Source organism: Schistocerca nitens, chromosome 3 (genome assembly GCF_023898315.1).
Source record: "Schistocerca nitens isolate TAMUIC-IGC-003100 chromosome 3, iqSchNite1.1, whole genome shotgun sequence".
Taxonomy (NCBI): domain Eukaryota; kingdom Metazoa; phylum Arthropoda; class Insecta; order Orthoptera; family Acrididae; genus Schistocerca; species Schistocerca nitens.
The window spans coordinates 270057023-270076248 of record NC_064616.1 but is presented as its reverse complement, the minus strand read 5'-3'; the positions used below and the strand labels follow the sequence as shown (position 1 = coordinate 270076248).

At 35.1% G+C, this 19226-nt stretch overlaps 1 protein-coding gene across 4 annotated transcripts in view; it reads right to left on the bottom strand.

Annotated features, from left to right (window-relative positions):
* Positions 1 to 4171: 4171 nt before the first annotated feature.
* LOC126248235 (cAMP-specific 3',5'-cyclic phosphodiesterase) overlaps positions 4172 to 19226 on the bottom strand; it is a 953544-nt gene continuing 938489 nt past the window's right edge. For all 4 annotated transcript variants that reach the window (XM_049949066.1, XM_049949067.1, XM_049949069.1 and 1 more), the window contains 6 exons: positions 15803 to 16014; positions 12675 to 12773; positions 12149 to 12413; positions 11353 to 11630; positions 11011 to 11193; positions 4172 to 10866 (listed from right to left, as the gene is read on the bottom strand). In XM_049949066.1, the coding sequence (XP_049805023.1) occupies positions 10540 to 10866; positions 11011 to 11193; positions 11353 to 11630; positions 12149 to 12413; positions 12675 to 12773; positions 15803 to 16014 (1364 nt within the window). In that variant the 3' untranslated portion in view covers positions 4172 to 10539. The remainder of the gene's footprint in view (positions 10867 to 11010; positions 11194 to 11352; positions 11631 to 12148; positions 12414 to 12674; positions 12774 to 15802; positions 16015 to 19226) is intronic.

Genomic DNA, 19226 nt, shown 5'->3' with positions numbered 1-19226 from the left:
GTGCAAAATGATGTCCATCACCACAAACAAAGCAGTTGGAGATTATGCTACAGTTCTGTATGTCAGAGAAGAATATTCTCAAACTGGGACTGAGGTGAGCGATGAGGGACCTAGAATGAACTGTATGGGAAAGACAAAGCCCTACAGAATGTGGCAAGAACAAAAAGATAGACAATTTTATCCTTGGAAGGATTTTATAAGAATTATTATTCCAGTATGACTAAAAATTTTGCTATTTTCAAGCACCAGAACTTCTTTAATTTGTATAATAAGGCTCATATCCATACAGTACTCCTTCAAATATGATATATTCTGTTTGGAAATAGTTATTGATGAAATATACAACACTTGTATATTAACTTTATTCAGAAATTAATACAGTAAACTATTAACTGTCCTTACCTCGAAAATTTGGTGTTTCATCTGTTCTTCATGCTCCTGAACATTTACTCTAGAGAAATTCATTGTGTTCACTTTATCCCAAAATCATATTACCACTTTTTCATGAATAAATGACTGGGTGGGTCAAACTAGCCCCAAGTGCGTGTAACATTGGCCAATTTTTATTAAATAGCACTACAGTTATAGATGTGATTTTTTTCCAGTGACTGACTTATTGTATGTCTTTGACAATACTAGAAAAATGTATTTGGAATTTTATCTCTACAACTATCTTTTGTTTTCTTGCCACATATAAAAAGAAAACAAAAATTGACCCAAAGTAACCTCTGTTTATGGCAGTTCCTCCACAAAAAGCAAGAAGAGCATAGGACCAATGCTCAAACCCTATGTAATGTTGAACATAATTTGTCCTCACATAAACATGAATCTTCTCTGAGTTACCTGAACAGTCTAGTACAACAGCTTGTAACTTTTTCCATGACAAAGTATTACATGTTAAGACATTCTTCTGTCAGTTAGAAATGGCTGCCAAGCAGCAAGATTTAAATTTATCTTTAAATTTTTTTGTTACATGTTATACTCTTTGTTACTGGGTGAATTAGCAAAGATTTTCACTTTTGCATGTTCCAGTTCTGTTAGTCCTGCAGCACACTATGGCTGTGAAACATATTGTGAAAATTATTTTTCCTTTGAATGGTAGTATTTTAAAACTTAATATTGATTTTGACCTGTAATTGATTTTGACAACATACTATACATGAAAATAAATGTGCTGTGAGGCTGTTATTATTTGAATGGTGGACAGATAATACTGTGTCACATTGGTTTATCTCTGATGAGTTAACCATGGGGACTCGCTGTATTAGAATTCTTCACACACTGCTGTTAAGGAAACATTAGGTGTTATTTATTACATGTCTTTATACCATGATTTCTTTTTTCCTCATTGACACGTTTCTCCAAAACAGTAGGCTGTAAGTTGTTCATGACTAAAAATCCACATTATTCTCTCCAAAAAAGCAGCTGAAACATTGTGTGGCATCAAAAATCTCACTTTAGCCCTCAAGGATCACACTTAATCTTGTCATGATATTGTATGGGAGACACAACTATAAACTTGTTTCAAATCACATATACAAAATAATGATTATTGCTCAGGCTTGCAGAGTGATACATTTGCTAAGTATGAGTTCTGACTGTGCTTATGCAGCAGAGATCACTCCATTATTATGACGTTACATGTCCTGTTAGTAAAAGGCTTGTCAAACAGCAACAAAAAAAGAAAAGCTGGGTGACTGGAGAAGTAATCCATGCCAGAAATAATCTGAGAGTGTATTATGACCTCTCCAAACAAAAAAATACTGACGCCTACAACACACTGTATAAAATAAAAAAGAAAGAGTACTGTAGTTTTATCAGAGAAACTAAAGCATCATTCATCAGGATGTATATAGATAAAGGAAAGAACTACTCAAAAGGTTTATGGTCGTTCATTAATGAAGAGAGAGGAAAAGTAACAAATCGGTCAGAGGACATCTGCCCACTGATGAGCGGGAAAAGCAACGCAAACCCTCTCGAAGTAGCCAATACTTTTAACAGATATTATATTACTGTAGCAAACGAATTAATAAGTCAAAATAAAACAAATGCAGTAAGTAAATTGTTAAACTCCCCACATACAAATCATACTATGGTTTTCATACCTACAACAGATGCAGAAGTGTCAAACCTAATAAAACAACGTAAAATTAAACATTCATCTGGCTTGGATGGTGTCACATCACATCTCATAAAGGAATGCAAGGAATGTATATTAAAACCATTGACACACATGCTGAATGCTGCGACAGAAGAAGGTATATTTCCAGATTCACTGAAAGTAAGTAAAGTGAAGCCAATATTTAAGAAAGGGGACAGGGATGAATTAGGAAATTACAGGCCAATATCATTGATCTCAACATTTGCTAAAATCTATGAAATGATAATAAAGAATAGAATTGTAAGTTTTATAACTAAGTACAGTATACTGCATTCATCACAACATGGCTTCAGAGAAGGGAAGTCAACAAAAACAGCATCAACAGATATAATTGAGCACATTCTTAATTTACTTGACAGGCAACAAAAGACTTGTGGGATTTTTATGGACCTATCTAAGGCATTTGATTGTGTGAACCACTCAAAATTAATGATGAAATTATATCAGTATGGAATTAGAGGAAAATGCTATGACATACTTAAATCATACATTACAAATAGGAAACAATGCACAGAAATCAGACATACTAGTGGGGGAAATATAACAAACTACAGATCAGAATTACAAACAGTTAAACACGGTGTGCCGCAAGGGTCTGTGCTTGGGCCAATACTATTTATACTCTACGTAAATGACTTCCCTAGCTATATAAATCAGGAACTTATAATGTATGCTGATGACACAACAATCATTTGCACAGCTGACACAAAGGAGGAGCTTGAGAAGGAAGCACTCCTGACTATTGAAAATGCAAATAAATATTTAACACAAAACAACCTGTTTATGAATCAGCCTAAAACAATGAATGTAGTATTTCAGACCAAGCATAGTGAAAATTATAATATAAATGTTAATATAAATGGAAAGACTATTAAAGAAGTAACCAGCACAAATTTTCTAGGAACTATAATAGACAAACATTTGGCATGGGGGGAGCACATAGATGCACTGTGTAAAAAGATAAACAAACAGATCTTCATCATGCATAAAACAGCTAAGACTGTGGATGATAAAGTCCTCAGATCAATGTATTATGGACTTGTCTTCCCACATTTGTCTTATTCAGTTCATATATGGGGAAATGCACAAGCTGGCTACCTAAAAAGAATATTCACAATTCAGAAAAGGGCAGTGAGATGCATTGCAAAAATACCACCAAGACAGACCTGTAGGCAAGCTTTTGTACACTATAATATTATGACAGTATATTCACTGTACATATACCAAAGCATAATGGCAGTAAGGTCAAATGATAAACACCTCCTAAATAAAGATGTACACAAACACGGTACAAGAGGAAATGAAAATTACTACATGATAAACAGAAATCTAAAACTGTCTATGACTGCCCCAGAAGAAGCAGGCAAAAGGTTTTTTAATAAACTCCCCAAAATCATTAAAAAAGAAACAGATCTAAAATGTTTTAAAAATCATTTGAAACTATATCTCATAGAGAAATGTATATACAGTTTGAGTGAATACTAAGATGGTGTTGAAATACATCATTACTGAAATGTACCTTTAAAATTATCATTTCTGTATGTTGTTTGGATTTGTGTGTACATATAATGTGAAACATGTAAAACCTTTGTATGATTATGGACTATTTCTGATTAATTATTTGTTTCATTTATATATAATGAAATCAAGTTTGATGTTAATAGGCTATTGTATGACACACCCAATACTCTCAGCTGGATTTTCAGCTGGAGTCCATGGGCAAAGAATAAATAAATAAATAAATAAAAGTTTCAATACAGAACCGTATTTCAAAAAACATTATGAAGTTAAACTGGATGCTATATTCTACCACATGACACTACAACAATATTCTGGAAACCTAAGCTGTTATTTCTGGGAAGACTTAATTAATGGCTTGGCCGAAATGAAACAAAAAAGGTTTGTTATGCAAAACTTACAATCAAAGTGCCGTTTTACAAACCTCCCCAATTTTCTCACACGTAAAAAAAGGAATAAAAGTGTGATACATGAAATAAAGGAACAAATATACAAGCTTCAATTCTGATTTATTGACTGATCTGGGCTGCACATAAGGTGAGGTATTCATACCAACAGTGACACATTGAAGTTTTACAACAGAAACCAAAACCAGCATACATTTCAATTTTATTGTTTCACATACAATAGGAAGAAGGTTGGTTAATGACAATCACATGAGGCAAATTAATGCCACTATTTCATAATGTATTCCTCTGACACAAACTAAATATTTTTAAGCCAGGTGTACAGCTCTTTCCAACAGAAATTAACTTTTATATCATAGTCTCATATATGTTACCATTTATATAAAGTTTTATTTTTCACATGGTTCATACAGAGCATTGGATGGTATTCTTTTATAAAGCAAAACTATTAACACCATTTACTTCCTATTTTACACAGTGAAATTTGAACAACTATAGCTAAACATTTTCTTTTACATATTTGCAATCCGACAGAGGAAGTGAGCTACATAAACTGAAATCTCTTTTGGTACAAACAAGGAAAATCTCTTATTTTGTACATTGCTTAGTTTATCAGAGGTAAGATATACCTTTCACAGTTGATACAGCTTGGAACAGTGTACATCTATACACACATGCACACACACCAGTGACTGAGGGAGTTTTTACAGCTAATGACGGACCTATGATCTGCAAGATGTTTTATCTGAAAACTAACTATGTCATAACGTGCCTCCGAGAATGTTATACGTTCTTATGGACAGTGTCATGATTTTACTTCTCTTATTTTATGAGAAACTTTTTTGCATTCTTGTTTCTTATGGCAGAAAAGAAATAAAGCAGGGGTTGCAGCTATAATACTTTATGCAAAGATAGCAGTCAATCAGTAATAACTATTGTGGCCCATAAATTATAAATATGAACTGGAAGCTTTACTGTAAGGTGACTTCAGAAATATATTTGAAAAGATGAAAATGCTGTTAGCTAGGGGTTTTAAAATACCTCACAAGAAAAGTCAGTAAAGAGAGGCACCAACAACTGATTCTATTAATTTTAAATATTACGTTGAGGGTTAAAACATTAAAACTATTTCTACTTTCCTCCATGCTTAAGTAATTTTGTAATGGTATTTTAGTTTTCACATTCATGTTCTTGAGATTATTAGCATTACTGGAAATAATAATTCTGTAGTAGCCAATGCCAGATAATGGATGTGATAGACACAGAGCATTTCACTTTGGACAAAGTAATAACTATTTTGTAGTGATATTAACAAAAAACATAAGTTTATTCATTTGGATTAAGTTCTGTTGCTACCTAAGTGATGGCTGAAATGCTGCAAAGTTCTCCCTCGAGCTAAAGCAAACATAATTTCTGTAATAGTGTTCAATGCGGATGATACACCAATGCACTCACATGAGAGTACTGCAGAACTCTTGATTAATCTAATGCACACATGTTCAACAAATTCTAACTGAAATACTTTGAGAGTGGGTTGTAATTTTATGGTCATGACAGTGTCAGTAGCAGCACTATAAGAGCATTTGTGTACATGTGTATGTAGGTATATACTGTTCCTTATGACAGAGGATTAACACAATATTCACTGTATTGCAGCATAAATTAGTCACTTATTACAAAAATATATGAGCTAAAAGAGAACATTCTGATATAGCAGTCAAATGGTTATACCCTATCTGAATACTAAATAATAAATGCTGAAATTAATATCTGAAATTTTTATAGCACATTATGAAACAGATTTCTCTGTGACTGCAACATCTGTTTCCTGCCTGCCAGTTATATAAGCCCAGTAGTATTTCACTTACGCCTTTAATAGACATATACACGCACACATATATATTTATATATAAATACATATAATACAATACAAATGTAATTTCATCAGCACTTATTATTTGTCTCAGGCTGCACTGGTGCAGTGCTTTTATACTCAAATGCTACAATGTCTGAAATTCAGTTTAAAAGAACAGAATAAACAAAAATTAGTGCAATTTTGTATCACAAAACTGCTTGAAATTACGTGGTCTTTGATAGTAGTATAAGAACTCAGAACTGCATACTGTTACATGAAATGGCAATGTTGCATATGGATTCCACATGCTCATACACATCTGAACATAATACTCATATGGTAATGAAAAATTTGTGCTTTGAAAGGCATCTGCATATGCATGATGATTATATTGTGCATATATAACATTGTTGCCAGCTGAATATTTAATATTGAGAAATAGATTTTTGAAAAGTAAAACACGAATAAATCATGAAAAGTCACAAAACACCAGTGCAGTTAACTATTGGAACAGTGGTAACACATACGCAGCTAATATTTTGGCAACATAATACTGTTCTGGGAGATTTGTGAATCTACACTACTTGATAACGACTAGGGTTCCTCCAGTAACATCAACATTGCCATCTACACGTTATCACACAATTACATGAATTTGAGGTACATTTGTAATGTGTGATAAATATCATATGAGTAAATAATGTATCAATAAAAAGCAAGTTACATGGAGAGAGACACATTGAAAATTATGGCATATCAACCATTTTAATTACATACTCCCCGATTCAAATATTAGCAAAATTTCAATGCTAGTCATCTAAAACAAATCGTCAACAAAAATGATTTTAACAAAGTTGCACAGATACACAATAAATGGTTATATCAACACACTAACTGTTTAAGCTGGTTTCTAGAAGGAAAACTACCGTTATTCATTTCTTGCATTTTTGTGGTTATTTGCCATGCTTTTGAAATAATAATACATCACCATCCATGAAATCAGTTTCTAAATTAATTTCATGTTTATTTCAGTAGCTTTCTCATTCTGTACATATAAAAATGTCTATCCTGCCACACAAACACATTAGTTCCAATGACTAGCTTCTGTGTATCTAACAGAAAAACAGCTGCAGTAACACTATAGATGAAACACAATATTATGAGCTAATGCTATACAGATATTGTCATCCTACAATAAAGTTACAGGTTTCATTTCTTTTGAATTTATTTGTGAATTATGAGATTTCTGGTTCTTCTACACACTTCTATTCATTATTAAAAAAAGACTGGTATATGTTGACCTAACTCTTGAATATCTCAACACTGAAATGTGTGGTGTTTATACACATTTAACATCGATATGTCCTGGAGCAATAAATATTTTATGTAAGAAATTATTAGAGTTTAAAAGCTTGTTTTCAGTCAGTGAGGACGCACAGAAAGAAACAAAAATGTTTACTTATTTTCAGTATTTATTAATTCTGTGATAATGTACTGTAGACACAATTTACTTAATGATGACAATAAATATCATGAGCAAACTGTAAAAAAGCATCCAGATCTGAAATTGTTCCAGATATGTAAACATTTACATTTGCACATAGACGAAATGAAGAAACACACACAAAAATGTGAGCAAAATGTTCTCCTACAAGAAACCAGCATTTTAATCCTGGGAAAGTGTGTTTCTCATCTTCTATACACAGATCTAAATACAACATACACAATCTCTGTTTATTAATTTCGGCAATAAAGTTATCTTTAGTTTTTGTACAATAGTGTTACAAACTTATGTGCCATTACAGAAAGTGAAACACAAGCAGATAATATATACTACAAACAGAATATAACAATTTAATAACAACAAATTAATTACAATAAATAACCATACAGATGTTTATGAATAGTCACACACATAATAATGTTGGTGAAGATGACAGTGAAGCACCAGTGCCTACACTTACAATTAACATTACACATTACTGCTTTTTGCAAACATACACACAATAATATTTTCTATAGATTTTTCATGAAACCCTGCTTTTCCCCATGTCTTAAGTTTTGTGAAAGAGTTCCTCAGTATTTTAGATCACTGCCTAGTAACGTCCAGCGTTCCTGCAGTCTGACAAACATATCACACACACGCATACATACATAAGAGAGAGAGAGAGAGAGAGAGAGAGAGAGAGAGAGAGAGAGAGAGAGAGAGAGAGAGAGAGGGGGGGGGGGGGGGAGGGGGCATTTTGGGAAAGTGCTCTCATTTTTAAATACTTTCACACCGATCATACTTTTGTAATCAGTGGTTAACCACTATTTGCAAGATACTGGGAATAGACGTATAAATTCTTGTATGAAATGTATCAGTTCTCTGCATTACTGATTGCCTTTATAGAAAGAAACCCAGCTTTCAGACTGTTCCATTTCTTTAAAAGAATGTGAGAGATAGACTGACTGACAAGATTTTCTGTAAATTAGATATACTCAATATTCACAAACTTTCAGTACTTTCTGTGATACTACAGTTTTCACTTTCAGATTTATTGAACTAATTCCAAATGGCCCAGTAACCATGACATCACGTGAAGAAAGTGGGTGTCGGTAATGCTCTGAAGGCAAATACCAACACTTAATTTTAATTCCATGATTTAATTTTTTCATATTAAACATTACAAGTTTTACATTTTAGTCTTTCCATATATTAAGTTGTATTTTGTTTAGCGGAAAATTTGTCTTACTGGCACCAAGGTATATTAAGGAAATGGTGAAGTATATGTGAAGTAGTTAAAGGAAACAGGCATTGGAAACTGAGTAGGGGTAAGGAGTCTCTCACAAGGAAAATAATGACAACAGAATCATCAGATAAGAGCAAACTATATATTATGATAATGTTCAACCTAGTATGCTTTAGTCTGCTGTTGTTTGCACAAATCTGGCTAAAAAAGCATAGCAGTAGAATAATGATAAATAATTTTTAATCCTATAGCTGAAAGTTTGTTGGAAATTTTATGTAGTATGCATATCACATATCCCTTCAATAGCGAAATATGCCAAATAACACCTTTTAGTTGAAATTAAGAAGTATGAGGGACAAAGGGCTGTATTCCAATTTTTCGCAAAAAGTGTACAGGTAGGACAACAAGTGAGAGATGACAAAAGCTGAGAGAAATGACAATACAATACTGATGAGTTAGCTGAAGTTCTTATTCACTTTTTGTATTTAATGTGGTGACTGAAAAAAATTATCAGACCTCTGAAAATGATACAGTTGTTTTGTGTGTACTGTTAACACATACACTTTCAACAAATAAGTATTCTCATTTATTAGATTTCAGCATATTTGTGAAACAAACAGTTGTACTCTAACCATACTGAAAGAAGCACTGAACCTGCCAGAGCCTTCTTTGTCTTTCACACAGTGACAACAATGCCAGCTGGACTGTCTTCCTTATTGTAGTAAAGTCTTAGCATGTGGACAGTTTGAAATAAATCTTAATTTTACTTCTCAAGTGATATGAGAAAACATTATAAAACAACACAAAAGATAAACAGATATAAAAATTAGTTTCATTTATGAAGTGTCACATTCACAACAGAAAAGACAGTTGCTGTGACAACAATGTCAAATACAATTTATCACAGCAGCTACAAAACAAATACTATGTAATTTATGTTTTGTATCTTCTTCTCCTCTCCCTCTTCTTTTTTGTTTACCCTTTCTCACTCTCACATTCACCCCCTCATCCCCAACATTTGCAGAAAATGTTGAAAACACACTATTTCCATTTCCATCACAGGGCCAAGTAAGCAGTAGGTTTCAGGTAGTCCCTGACATAAATGGCAAGATTAAAAAAGAGATATGTTTTGTTGACTGCATTGAGAATCACACTTAAACTGTACTGAATAATCAGAGATCAGGACAGAACCCAATGGTTGGCAAATACTTATTTGTTGAAATTATCTGCAGTCTAGCTGCCTACTCCACTGCATTTGTGGTTATTTTACTTCACTTACAATAAGTTTTATTCTTTACTGGCTTACACACTTAATAAATTATAATATCTCTCTATATTTGCAACAGTATTTTAAAATACAAGGAAACAAAGATACAGTATATGACTATTCTCCTACTTTTGGTACCAGAATTTTGAATTCACCGCTTTACCAATTCTTAGTTTCCTGCTTATAAAGCAGTCTTCTCACTCCTCTCCAACAATACATGTTTCTGCATAAGCACAGCTGCTATTGTACAGTGGGATAACAATGCTAGAGAAACAGCTATCCTCAAATTAGCTAGTACTTTGCTCTACACATGCCATACACATTGACAAAATTCAGATGGTAACCTTGTACATTCATTACAACATTTTCTTATTTGCTGGTAGCTTCTCTTCATATCAGCCTCCAGAAGGCTCAAAACATTTTCAGATGCTTACATTTCTCGAGTAATACAAAATAAAAGACCAGAGTAAGAAATGAAGAATACGAAAGATACAAGAGCAGACAGATCGTGTGGCGTACTGTGACAGTGTTCACTGTCTGACCCGCCACCACTGCTGCACCTTCTCGTGCAGCTTCTTGCAGAGTCCCAGGAACCTCCGTCACATTCCTGCTGCTGCTGCTTCGTCTCCTTCACCTTCACCTTCTCCTTCCTCTAGGGTCACCTGAAAGCGAATTCTGTCTGGTTGTCCAGAATGCCTGGGTGCAGCCGCCCCACTCTGTTCACTGCCACTGTCTTCTGTATCTTCCTCTCCTTCCTGCTCTCCTTCTGTTTTTCCTCCTTCTGCTGGAGGTGGACTCGGTGGTATCATACTTTGGTACCAATCTCGGTTTTCCTCTAGTGTATCTAAGATGTCTTGTGCATCTGGGTGTACCAAATCAGCCCAAGTTTCCCACAAGGGGTGCACGATGTAGTCAATGAAGCCAACCTGAAAGCAGATGTACATTTTAGCATCATTGTGAATGTTCACACACACACACACACACACACAACAGAGAGAGAGAGAGAGAGAGAGAGAGAGAGAGAGAGAGAGAGAGAGAGAATGAATTCTAATGACAGAATCTCTACAAACCTGAGACTTCTCAATTGTGGCACTGTGTCTGTCACACATTGGGCTGATGTCTAGGTTCTGTTCACGCTCTCTGTCCCCTTGCTGAAAGAATTCCTCCATGAGAAGATCAACCCATCGTCGATATAATGGAAGAGGCTTTGTAGGATTGCTCAGATCAGCACAGTGAACCAAGTTCTCTAGTACCTGAAACCAATTGTAGCAAATGCCGAATGAAGCTAGTTCAATGGCTGATAAAATCTTTCGTAAGTAATTTCATGTAACGGAGTGAAGGAAATTGGAATAAGCAACCTTCTATGGAAATAGGTAAAATAAATAACTACGTCAATAATAACTGAAACATACCTGAATACGATCAGTGTAGTTGTCTAGCAGTAAAACTCCAGAGCCAGCCACTTTCTTTGTCTCCACCATTGTTTTAAGATCAGCAAGGAGAGACATATGTTTCGACATATCTGTTGATAGTACCATGTCAATAGCCATTTTTCTTAATGTTTGGCGTTGCTTTTTGCTCATATTAACAAAAATATCGCATCCTTCATTTTGGAGGAGTTTGAAAGCTACAGCCAAGTGGTGATTTTCCAATACAGATTCATCATTGTACATCAAAGCAAGTTCAGAACCTGAAACAAGCAAAATGAAATATTAATGTATCCATGTGAATTCAATTAAGGAAACAAACAAATATTTCAATTAAGGAAACAAACATTATAAAAATAAATAGCAGCAGGAGTATTACAGGATGTTTTCATGTCATTCATCTAAGGAAAGAGAATGAATACAAACTACAGAATGAAGTGGACTACATGGAACAACATTAATTCCTTCCCCCCCCCCCCCCCCTCTAAAATGATGTGATGTATGTACGAGAAAATTCGCAGGGCTAAGCGAACATGTGTAGCAGAATTATCTTTCAGTTGAGAGGAATACTAACCCATCACTTAACTTCTGTAGTATGCTGTGTGATCAGTTATATTTAAAGTAAAGCTTTGTGATAGTCAAACCATCCTTTGAATTGGCTATTGTTTTACACTTCCTTTTACTTTTATTTTTATTTTTTAAGACACCCAATGACTTAATTACAGGTTTCCCATTAAAAATAAATAAATAAAAAATAAAATAAACTTTTCTCAATGCTTACTTGAATTTATAAGGAATTGGTTGGTGAGTCCAGGGTGATCAACATCATGTATTGTGGCTGCAAACAATGCAGCCATGATTTCCAGTGGTGTAAAAACTGACTCAAGTGCAGGAGAATTGAGAAGAACATTAGTAGATTGTGTAACATCTGCTGCATGCAGACTGTTGTGAAATGGATTATCTTTGACATAATGGTCCTCCAGCGTCATCATGAATGTAATAAATGTCTTTGGAGGGATCATGAAGGTCTTCAGCAGATCACGATTCTGAAACAGAGAAGGTAAATAGTTGAAAGGCCAAGTCAATTTGTAACATAAAAATTGCAAAAATGAATTAACACCAACAGAATTTTTGCCTTGCCTGCTGTTCTTAGTTTCAGACACAGACCATTAACAAATGATAAACTGCTATACACTTCATAAAGTAACAGTTATTATCTCTTTATCATAAATTCCTGCTTCGCACTACTTGAACGACGTTTTTTCATAAAGATGCTTTGTTTAAATGAGAAATTGTGACTTACTAACCTGGAAAGCTGTGTAGGCAATGCAAGTCAGAGGTCTGCCATTGGATAGCTCTCCTATTTTGAATATATCAATGCCCCATGTGTCAATTTCTACAAGCAGCTGTAAGAGAAATACAAACAATGAAAAATTTTTTGGTCCCAGATTTGAAACATACTGTGATGAACCTAAACAGCATTAATTGAATTTATGTTGCAGACAGAAACAAAAAATTTCACAGAGGGTAGTACCAAACTTGCTGTCCCTCCCTTTGAAGTATCCATGTGTAACCTCTTTAAAGAAATATGTTTGATTATTCTTTTCTGCAAGGATAAAAAAATATTGCAACAAGGATTTGAAAAGTAATTCGTGCATACTATCATGGAGTGTTTTCAGAAGCGTATGTAGCTCTTCTAATTTATTATTACCAGAGTGGCCTTGCAGTTTAAGTATGTGACTCAAAATTGCAAATTTTCCTAGCCACACTGGTTATTGATTTGAAGTGTCTTACATATTTCGATTATACATCATTTTCAAAGGCTAAATGGAAAACCAAGACATAGTATAATTAGTGAAGAAATGGTTACATCTCTGGAGAAGTCTTACCACATATAAAAGTATGGGTACATACTACTTAGTCATCTGTTACGGTCAACAGACATTGCTCATGAGAAAATAATAATAGCTTAAATGTATTGTGTTAGTTACTATGGTATACAGTTCATTAATGATATATCATCATGATATTATTTACCACACGTTAAATATAGTAATTTACCAATCGGGATTGACCATAACCCAAATACATGTTTTAAAATAATGGCTGCATGTAAGAATAAACATTGCATACATGCTATAATATACACATGTAGATTTACATCATGGAAGAATAACTAGTGAGAAATTAAATAGATTATTGTGAAGGGGAGAGGAGAGGAAAAAAGGGATGGAGCATTGGGGGAAGGGGGAAGGAAGACAGTTTAAGTAGAAATATTATAACTAAGACAAAATTATTCCTGATGTAAAGGACGTTCCAAGCAAAATCAGTTGTGTTTATAGTCACTTAAGAAACAGCCATTTGCACCACCATGTTCAGTATATAAGCCCATTATTACAGCCTTAAAAAAAGACTATTACAGTCTTACAGTCAATAAGAGAAAGGGGTTGCTAATTTTGGTGGAGGAGGTAAGGGTGTAGTTAAGAAGTGTGAAGTAGATGTTAGTGGAGGTGAAAGTCTGAGAAGTAAATACAAGATTTCTTTAAAAATTTCATTGCAATTAAAAATAATGCTTATGCCTCATAGTGGCATCACAGTATTAATTATATTATAAAAATCATCACTGCTATTATAAGATTTAAAGTAAGCTATACAACTAAAGTCTGGCTTCCTAGAACAATGTATGATGTGTGCATGAAGTGTAGAATATAGAACAAGTTTTCCACTTTCTAGTAAAGGCTATATTACAAGTAACAGTTGTAATGTAGACAATTTCTATGGATATAGTGCTGATGCTAGGGACATTTACACAAGATAGAAGTGCCTGTATTCAATAAATGTTACGTAATGTGAATTAAATAGAGGAAAACTCTTATAAGCAATAACGAAGATGCAGTCGCCATCTGGCAGGCTGCTATATTTAATGCATTTTAAGTAATATCATAATGATACATCATGAACAGACCGTATACCTTAGTGACTTTCATAACACAGCTAAGCTATAATTATTTTTTCACAAGCAATGCCATCTCGTTTTTCCAAAAGACTACACTATTTTGTTCATAGTTAGGCATATGACGAGTGTAATACAACATTACTTATTTTATTACTCTTAAAGACTTACCATGTGTGTTTGTATATGTATTTTGAATTAGTGCAAATAGAGGATGTAGTAATGACTAACTGTAATTGTAAATTTTACATATAGGTTGAAACATTTTCACAAGCAATGCTATCTATCTTGCTGTTAAGTTTGCACATATGCATTTAACAATGCAATTAATCATTTGAACAAATGTAAAATAACAATCCACTAATTTTACTCTCGTTTTGTTTTTAATCTTTATGTAATTTATAATACAAGTCTGTAAAATCACAAGATGTAAATGGTAGACATTGCTACCCTAGCGAGCTATTGCAGCCGACTTCACTGAAAACCACATGCATTAGAACGACTTATTTTGCACTTGTCAGTTCTCCATAATAGATGATTAAGTGCTACGTACTCTTATGTTCAGCATATGCAGTGTTTTTCGTATGAATGCTTTTATATGTGGTAAGAGTTCCCCCCAGATAGTTCAGTTTTACTGTGGACTCAGAGTAACCATTTGTTCACAAATGATACTATCCTTTGACAATGATGTATAATTAAAATGCATAAAGCAGTTCCAATCACTAAACAGTGCATCTAATATAATTTGAAATTTTGAGTTCAACATGGTCACTATGCTTGACAATGCATATTTGCAGATCATTAGTTAACTAAGTGATTTGTAAATGGGGAAAGATTGGATGGAGAGAGGGATATGCCAAGAGTGAGTAGAGTTTGAAAGTACTGTAGCATCCCAGAAATACTATTTATTGCAGAATACTCAATCTAAAATTATGCATTAAATAGTTATAGTATTAAATATGAATTAATGCTTTTGTGCAAGTGACTTTCAGACATACAATGTATGTGTTGACACTTCAACCAATCCCAACAATGAATTGAAACAAAATGTACCCACAGTCCCGCACCATCTGCGGCTGTGGCAGTTACATTGTTACTGCTGCACAACATGTTTCCATATGGAGAACACCAAGAAAGTAGACTGCCTGCTTGCGACTATAAAGCACACCGAATCCTGCATCATGGCCAGGGTGCTTTATCATCCATTTCAGTGGGTCCTAAGCTTACAGTGAAAGGTCATGTCTGTGAAACATTATTATATGACTGCATCAATGTTCAAGGTGACTTGACAAGCAGGAGGGTAAAATATCATACCTTAACTTATATACAATACCGATAGGTTTTAATGTTTTGAGTGTTTTTGAGTGTTGTTTGGAAGTTCAGCTATGTTCTCAGTTTACTTCATGTGGCTGTTGACTGCTCAATGGCTGAACTATACACTGAGTTGCCACATTTACTGATTACGACCTAGGGCAGACGTACCGTGCCGAGCTCTTCCTCGTAGGGCGTCTCAACGCCATGCTTGGGCAGCTTCTCACCAGTGAAGGAGTTGGTGTGGCATAGGGGACGCTTCACCCCAGAGATCTGTGACATGGTGGCGCCCGCGCCAGGGCGCGGGCGCTCCTTCTTCTTGGCAGTGCGCTGCTCAGAATCTTCCACCCGCAGAGATGGCAAGTCCAACTCCTGCTGCTTGTCTGCAACAACATGTCAGTGCGTAAACTCGCTGATCTCAAATACTAATTGTTGCCTACAATTTGCTATTCACCAGATCTCCATCTAGTCTCACATCTGAAGACATTGTTATTTTTATTTGCATTTATCTGGTCCAGTAAATAATACATATACAGTACAGGACATCAGATATTTGTCAAGTCAGTGCAAATATATCTTCATGTTTACATGATGTTTTCTATGTATTAATGAGTATATTTTTTCAGCCCTAACTTATAATTAAACCACTTTATCTACAAAAACTACAACCAAAAATATCAACAAACTAATATTAACAATCACAGTTTTTAGATGTGACAAGTAGACAGTCATATTTACACAATATTTTTGTAAGTGATAAAGAATGTGCTTATACACGTAACATTAACTTACTTAGGCTCTCAAAGATGTTGGAAGAACTCTTCCAGAATATTTAAGCAATGCATTAATATATATATTCTTTTAATAGTGCTTCAATTTAGTTAGGTCATTTATTACTTTAAATTCATTTGAAAACTTATTGTAAATAATTTTACAATCCTTTCTGGCACAAACTGGAGTGTGTGAAAGTCAGTTTTCTGCCTTGTATTATGTTGCAGATTTTCATTTTTGAGCAGAAGACAATCATTTTTATTACATATTTATTAATAAATATTGCACTTTCAAAGTGCAAATACATGGAAGAGGAAGAATCGACATCCTTTTAAAAAGCATCTGCAGGGCTTGTTCCTTTTTATTCCAACCATGATTCTCACTATCCTTTTTTGTATCCTGATGAGTTTTAGGCAGAATGGTGAGTTAATCCAGAAAGTGATACCATGCTTCTGAATAGAATGTAGATTAGCATAATAAAAAGTCATTATACAGTCCTTATGACAACAGTTTTCAAGTACTCTCATCAAATAGCACATGGTACTTAGTCTCGTAAATATGCTGTCAACGTGAACATCCCATCTACGGTTATCAAAAGCCAGATTCCCAGAAATTTTGTATAAGCAACACTCGCAATATCTGTGTCTGATATCTGCATTTTTGTGCGCTTTTCACTGTTTCTTTTGACATGAAAATTTAACACAATTGTTTCACTTTTATTTATTATTAGCTTATTTGACTGAAGCAGTTCACAACACTAGTTAATGTCTCGGATAACGTTGTGTGCAACATTTCTGCTGTCTTCCCACTGATTAAAACCCTTGTGTCATCTGCACTCCGGCTGCAAAAGCTTTATAGTTCCAAGGAGACAATTTGGGGGGGGGGGGCGCTAAGGGGGATTTTGGAAACCTTTCAGCAAAGGTGTAACGAGCAAGAGGCAGTCCCACAAACAATAAAAATCTCTTTCAACTGAACTCACATCCTCTCTCAGAAAACAGAGACGTATCAGTTTGAAGAAAGCCGAAACATTTAACACATCTTGACTGGTAATAAGTGTACTATGAACCATACTAATATTCTGTCATTCACTGCGAAAGTTAGACCCCCATCCCTTCTCTCGTCTCTCACAGCTCAGACCCTGAGTTCTTACTCTCTTCGAACTGTACCTCTGGGATTCTACTAATTGGAAATACGGTATACAACGTACATCGATTTAAAAGATGCCTACGACGAAAAACATGCGCATTTATGCCTAAAAACAATGACTTTCATTGTCAAACTGAAAACTTTTCACGTTGGCTGCGTATACGAACACTTCGTCCCGTTATTTTTATGGACACAAGAATAACTGTGTGTGCTATGATTAGTCCAATCGCGTCTTCGGTACCTAAGGGAGCGTATTCAGCTGAATCACACTCCTTTATTCTGTTCTGAAAACCAATTTTTTTAATTTCGTAAAAAATACTTTCGTGATATATAAGGATTCTATATTTGAGCTTCAGTTGCTTTAGATTTATCAGCGTTGATGTGACAGTTTCCTTCGACTTAAATGAACCTGTGACCGTGTTAGTCTGGCCCGATTCCAGCTCTGTGCACTACAGCAGTACGCTGACACATTGTACGGAAGTGTAGTAGGTTACTACTCCTTGGACTACCACTCCTTTCATTCATGAGCAATGCATCCACTAAGTGAGCTACAGGTGCCCCAATATATAATCACTTGCAGCGTGAACATTCATTCTTTCGTGAACAGTTGTTTTCAGTTTTCCCTCCAATCAATGTAAGTCTGCAGTGTGCTTTACCCATATGATCACTCCACTTTACACCCACAGCCACTGTCATAACTAGCTTATTCGCACTTGCGCGTATTGTAGTCAAAGTCCAACACATTATCACGTTTTGCAGACCCATCATGTTCAACAACTTCAAGGTGTAACTGTGAGAGTCATATTTATGGGAGAGGGGGAGGGAGGAGGGAGGAGTTGTCTGCTTCAGACAACTTAAGTTATCAATAACGTGCGAAAAGTTTGAGATTTCAGTGGGTGCTACCTCCCAAGTCAATGAAAATGTGGCAGCTGTGACCCTCCCACAATTCTATGACAGGCCGGCCTAAGTGGCAGAGCGGTTCTAGGCGCTTCAGTCTGGAACCGCACGACCGCTACGGTAGCAGGTTCGAATCCTGCTTCGGGCATGGATGTGTGTGATGTCCTTAGGTTGGTTAGATTTAAGTAGTTCTAAGTTCTAGGGGACTGATGACCTCAGATGTTAAGTCCCATAGTGCTCAGAGCCATTTGAATTCTATGATACAAATACCAAACAATCTGTATTTATTTTGATCTCTCTCCGCGCAGTGCAGCGCGCCTACATCCTGCCTTCTGCGCACTTACAATTTCTCCTTTTCTAGCAACATCGTTGGAAATGAAATTAAAACCTGTATAGCACTCTGCGTTTTGTGACATGAACTGGAATATCCTTACGACGATAACTTCGAGAACAAATAAAGGGAATATGTTATTCACACATAGAAGGGTGTATTCGCAACGATAATTAATTACAAAATTTGTATGACATATTTCAGACTCGAGGTATATATACCACAAAGAGCAACTGATGTTTATTGGAGGAGTGAACCTTGCATCCCTTTAGTGAACGACTGTTTTTTCGGTAACGGCATGTTAGCCAAAATTAAAGAACTATTATTTTTCGTAGGCGAAGGGAAAGGTCTTAGCAAACTTATTGTTTAGATGAGAATCATTAGGGAAAAGTCTGCACTCCTTAGCTGTCTGGCGCAAACAATGAAGCTCAGCGGCTGCCCCCTCTGATG